We start from the raw sequence: 6,138 nt of genomic DNA on the forward strand, positions 1-6,138 counted from the left end.
AAAAGGCAGTAACTTCATGTTTATTAGCAAGTCTCCATCAGATGGCATTTCGTTTTTAAGCAGATACATGGACACCAGGTCAGTTGTAGTCATACAAAGCAAGGAGGTCAGCCTGAACAGTGGTACAGAGGAAGCCTGCAACAGAGATACTGCTAGCCAGAAGAAAAGGCCTGATCTCTCCTCCTGGAAGATCCTACTCAAGTGCGGGGAAATAGCCCCGAAAGATCACCACCCGAAGGCAACAAGGTCTCCGCTATCAGACCCCGAGCAGGAAGTGTGGTGGGGAAAGAAACGTCCCGGAAGGCTTATGAGCGAACTGCCATTGCAGCTACAAGCGAGGGGAGAGCAGGCCCAAGATGCTGGCTCCTGGCGACAGCAAAAGCGAGCCCCGGCTGCTTGCCCTATTACTTCGCTGCAACAGCAGGCTTCTCCTGGCGGCAGATGGGGATGCTACGCTCCAGCGCGGGAGCGGCTGGGCTCGTGGGGGCAGTGATGGAGAGCACCCCATCCGGAGACAGTGCCGAGGTGATTGCCGCTGGATCGATCCCCTTGGGAATCGTGTAGCGGCGGTGGAACTCCCGGGAGATGTAGCCATGCTCATCCTGCAGGAGTGGGGAGAGAGAGGCAAACACGTGAGTGGCTAGTAAGTTCAGCAATTGGGTCTTGCCAGAAATTCAGACTGTAACACAGGGGTGGGCAACTTGTAGCCCTCCAGATGTTTTGGCCTATAATGCCAATCAGGCCTAGCAAGCATAGCCAATGGTGAGGGCTGATGGGAATTGTGGCCCTCCAGATGTTTTGGACTACAATTTGACCACCCCTGCAGTAGCTCATGCCTTGTCTATGCTGATAGCCTCTCTGCAAGAGGATGCTCTCTATTTACTTTGGCACATGGGAACACAGGTGTGCATATGGGGGCGCAGGTGGCAAGGTGTTTTCCAAGAAGCTTTAGCAACAGCCATTTCTAGATTGTTACATTTCAGTGCCTGCACTTTGCACCAAAAGGACTCATGGCTTACAGCCGAGGTAAGCAGAAGGTAGATCTCCAGATGTTTTGGCCTTTAACTCCTAGAAGGTCCAGCCAGCACAGCCAATGGTCAAGAATGCCGGGAGCTGCAGTCCAGAACATCTGGAGATCTACTGTCTGTCCACTCCTGCCTTACAAAACGTTTTAAAACACCACATCAGCCTTCCCCATTCTGGTGCCTACTAGACATATTGGACTACAGTCACCAGTCAGCATGGCCATGTTGGCTATGGTTGATGGGAGTCGTAGTCCAACACAATTACAGGGATAGGCAATGTGCAGCCCTCCAGATGTTTTGGCTTACAACTCAGCCTTAGCCAACATTGTCAATGGAGAGGGGTTGTGGGCAAAACGTGTTGCCCACCCTTGCAATACACTGCACACCATGGCAAACTGTGTTCCACCCTTAACGCTAGAAGCCCTGCAGTTCAGAAGACAACGTGGTGACTTGTCACCTGATGGGAGTGTGTTGTCAGGAGCACATTAAGCTTGTATCTATTCTGGCTCATTACAAAGTGCTGATGTAAAACTAAGCATAAACCTTAAACTAAACCTAAACCCTAAACCAAATAAAGCTTAGATCCAACATGCCAAGGATGAAACTCCCTCCCTGTATGGCAGCTGTCCCCAACCTGGTGCCCACCAGGTGTTTGGGACTGCAACTCCCATCATTCTCTGACCACGCTGGCTGGGGCAGATGGGAGTTGTAATCCAAAAGGCTTAGAGGGCGCCTCATCGGGGAAGGCTGCTGTAGAGCAACCCATCGGGACAAAGAGCAGAATTTTGCAGCCAAAACCCCTGAGAACCAAAACTCAAGTTCAATCATCTTCTGTTGAGGTTGCTTTTGGTAAGTCTGCAAATAGTGCTTTAAAGCAGGGGTGGGCAGAAGGTAGCTCTCCAGATGTTTTGGATGTCAACTCTCAGCATTCCTAACCATTGTCCATGCTAGCAGGGACTGATGAGAACTGAAGTCCAAAACATCTGGACCTCTAACTTCTGCCCGCCCCTGTTTTAAGGGGCCTTATTCCTTGTCTGAGCCTTGATACGTTTCACTAAAAGGAAGTACCTCCCAAATTCAAAACAATTTACTTCCAGGTTGAGCCGAGTTAGGAATGCGGCTTTAAACTTGCCGCGTTCGTTTCTACTGCCGTGTCAGGCTTTTGGGACAGGTCATGGCACACTCTCCAGGAAGCCACCTACCGGACGCTCCTCATGCTTGGCGTGCACCTCAATGTGGTCACCCACCACCTTCACGTTCAGCTCCTCGGGTGAAAAATGCTTCACATCCAGCAAGACAGAGAACTTGTCTTTGTCCATCTTCACCTGGGAACGGGGAGGAGAAAAAGATCACAATTCAACAGCCCTTCAGCTTCGCTGAGCCTGCCTGCAGCACTGCCGTGGACACGCCCAGCACCACCTCGTCTTGTTTTAAGCACAGGGTGGGTCCACAGGCCACTAACCAGCCACCATTGGCAGCTCCAATTCTATGGAGAGGCCATCTTGTGGCTGTACTCCACGATCGCAAGAACCAAACTTCAGTCTTTTATGAACTATTGTGAACTGCCCAGAGAGCTTCAGCTATGGGGCGGTACAGAAATGAAATAAATAATAATAACAAGAGGAATAGCAGTAAATATTCTGAAGGCTGCCGGGATAGGCCTGAAAGCAACCTTAGGTCACCAGGTTTTGGACTAAGATTCCTATCATCCCCAGCCAGCGGTCACGTACGTGGAGTGTTTTGAATGCTCAGAACCCCAAGATCAGCCTTTCCCACCCTTGGGGTCCCCAGATGTTGTTGGATCGCAACCCCCATCATCTCCAGGCCAGCAAGGGCAGTGGCTGGGGATGATGGGAGTTGCAGTGCATGACCATTTGGGGACCCAAGCTTGGGAAAGGATGCAAAATCTGTCTAGGCAATGTCTGGTAGGGCCATTGCTCTATGGTAAAGAGTATGCCTGTTCTCTCCCTCCACCTACCTTTTATCCTCACAACAGCCCTGCGAGGTAGGTTAAGCTGAGAAAGTGTGACCAGCTCAAGGTTGCCTAGTCAGCTTCCATGGTCAAGTGGGGATTTGAACCCAAGCCTCTCTCATCCTAGTCTGATACTAGCTGTTTTGCCAGCCTCCCCCAACACAGTGCCCTCCAGTTGCGCTGGACTGCAACTCCTATCATTTCCAACCATTGGTTCTGCTGACTTGGGCTGATGGCAGTTGGCATCCAAAACATCTGGAGGACTACTAGGATCTCTGCTCAACGTAGGAAGTTGATTGGTCCATCTAGCCCAGTACTGTTGACACTGGCTGGCAGCAATGGCTTTCCAGGTTCCAGGCATGGGCTTTCCTGCCCTACCTGGAGATGCTGGGGATTGAACCTGGGACCTTCTGCATGCAAGGTGGGTGCTCTACCACTGAGCTACAGTCCCTCTCCTCAAGACACTGGAGAGTTGCTGCCAGTCAGAGTAGTGGACAATCCTGGGCTGTTGACTTGATAGAAAGGCAGCGGCTTCTGCTCAGGCCTCAGAAAGCAGAGGCCATCTCAGGTTGGATTTCAAAGGGTGGGGCTTCAGGGCCTTGCATCGACTCGGGGCAGGTTAAGCAAAGCAGGTCAGATGTATTTGAATCTGGGGTCATTCTATGAAGCTGATTGGTGGGGAGCTTCAGGACAAGTAACAAGGAAATACTTCTTCACACGCCACATAGTTCAACTATGGAATTCACTATGACGAGATGTAGCGATGACCACCAATCTGGATGGCTTTAAAAGGGGGATTGGACAAATTCATGCAGGAGAAGGCTAACAATGGCTACTAGTCCTGATGGCCACATGCTACCTCCAGTAACGGAGGCAGTATGCTTATGGCCACAAGTTGCTGGGGAACACGGGTGGGAGGGTGCTGTTGCACTCGTGTCCTGCTTGTGCGGTTCCTGCAGGCAGCTGGTTGGCCACTGTGTGAACAGAATGCTGGACTAGATGGACCCTTGGTCTGATCCAGCATGGCTCATCTTATGTTCTTATGCCTTAAGGCTGCAATCCTACGCACACTTACTAAGGCAGGGTTCAGCCTCCTGGTGCCATCCAGGTGTGTGGGGACTGCAACTCCCATTATCCCCACCCAGCATGGCTAGTGCTGGCAGGGGGTGATGGGAGTTGCAGTCCAACAAACCTGGAGGGGGGAAGACTGTACTAAGGAGTGAAGTCCCATTTTCAGCAGTGGGACCTGTGTGCAGCTCAATGAGTTTGAGGGTTTTCTTTCTGCTGAACCATGTCTACAGCTGTGTGATAAACCCAAATGTCACCACGCTCCAACTTGGAAATCTAAAGCAGAAAACGCTGTGGAGACAAACACACACACACACAGCGGGAGGCTATGGATAGCCACTTTGCCAATGCAAGTTACAGCTGTTCTAGAGCAGTTCTCTGATCCTACCCCAAAACCCCAAGACCACCAACCCCCCTCTTTGATAACCTCCGTCATTAGTGCAGGAACATGCCGCTTTCGTTCCCACCTAGATACTGGTACTGCTCTATATTTAGAGCCTGTGTGCTTCAACACAGAAGCACTCTCCCGTGCCAAGGGGCGTGACGAGGCACATTGGAGAAAGCACTTGCAAGACAGAGGGAGACGAAAGAATGTACCAATTAGTCATAGGGGAGTCAAGTGGCAGCACAAGAAGGCCAGACTACACAGATCTCATCCTTGGGTAAGTTGCCTGTCAAAGGGGTTTGGGCTATCAGCCGTTAATGTTAAGCAAAAACCCCGTCGTTTCCCTGATCCGAAATAAGATCAGTCGTATTATTTATGGTTTGATTTCATAGGATTTGGGAAGGGACCACAGCTCAGTAGTAAAGGACATAGTAAAGGTTTTGTGTTTTTTTTTTAAAGGATCAGGTAGGGTGATAGGAAAGAGAATAGGCAAGACGGACAGATATCCTGATCCAAAACAAGGCAGCTTCCTACGTTCCCATGATGGCACAAGTTGGTCAAAATAAGGCAGCTACAGGCAGAGATCCAAATGAGATCTTCTCTCTCCAGCAAGTGTCTGTGGGTTTAGGAGTCCTGCATGCCAGCCCCTTCCCAAAAGGACAAGGCAACCCAGCTGGCATTGTCTCCCCATAGGACCAGCTCAGACTGGCTGAAGAATGTTACCATAATAGGTAGCACAGCCTCCCACTCCCCTTGGCACCCTTTCGGACTTGAATCGCTCACCTTCACCGACTGGCACCACCACTTTCTAGCCTTTTCCAAAGGCTGGAAACACACCCGTGATGCATTAGACACCAAGGATGCCAAGGATCTTCAGCACTTTTCGGAAGTCTAATGCTAAGCTGTCCTCCCCGCAATGCCCAAAGGCCAGGGTCCCACTGCAGTGTCTGTCACGAGCACTCTGCACACGCTCAAGTCCTCCCCGCAATGCCCAAAGGCCAGGGTCCCACTGCAGTGTCTGTCACGAGCACTCTGCACACGCTCAAGTCCTCCCCACAATCCCTGACAGATGGGGCCCCGCTGCAGCGATTCAGGCACAAGCACTGTACCCATGCTCAAAGGCCGCACGTTATAGATGCGCATCCCCCCGCCCCACCCCCCACCCCATTAGAATCGGCCCTTCGACAGCCCCGGATCGGGGGCCAAGACGCCTACCTCCGACAGCCCCGTGTCTGGCATGTTCGGCATGCTCGGCATCTGCATGCTGGGCACACGCATGTAGTACGGGCAGAGCGTGGCTGACATCAAGTCGGTCTCCAGCAGCCCCTCGCCGAACCTCTGGTCGAAAAGGCGAGGAGGGAAGAGCGACGGGAAGCCCATGGGGCGGCGCAGCCAGGGGTGGTGAATTGCGATGTCCATGTCGCAGGCGAGCGAAGCGGCCGCGGAACCAGCGAGCGGAGACCAAGCACAGACGCGCCGACGCCGCGCCCGTCCCGCCGCAGCCCTTCTTATAGCCGGCGCCGGCCCGCCCCCTGGAACTCGCTAGAAGCGCTTGGAGCCGTCGGGACGGGGCCCCAGACGCCGAGAAGGGGGCGTGGGGGGGCGGGGCCGCGGCGGCTCGGGGCGGGGCTTCTCGCCCGTTTCTCTTCCCGCTCACAGACGGGGGAGGCGGGCGGCTGGACGCGAGA

At 52.9% G+C, this 6,138-nt stretch overlaps 1 protein-coding gene across 1 annotated transcript; it reads right to left on the reverse strand.

The window, feature by feature from the left end:
* On the reverse strand, positions 1 to 5,934 carry HSPB6 (heat shock protein family B (small) member 6). The gene is made up of 3 exons (XM_084815471.1): positions 5,666 to 5,934; positions 2,228 to 2,350; positions 1 to 602 (listed from the first exon to the last, which is right to left on the reverse strand). The coding sequence occupies exons 1-3, from the start codon at positions 5,867 to 5,869 to the stop codon at positions 405 to 407; spliced, it is 525 nt and encodes a 174-aa protein (XP_084671597.1). The 5' UTR covers positions 5,870 to 5,934; the 3' UTR covers positions 1 to 404.
* Between the last annotated feature and the right edge of the window lie 204 nt (positions 5,935 to 6,138).

This window comes from Heloderma suspectum, chromosome 10, assembly GCF_057233095.1.
Source record: "Heloderma suspectum isolate Gila_16-S chromosome 10, 16-S_ref, whole genome shotgun sequence".
Lineage (NCBI taxonomy): Eukaryota > Metazoa > Chordata > Lepidosauria > Squamata > Helodermatidae > Heloderma > Heloderma suspectum.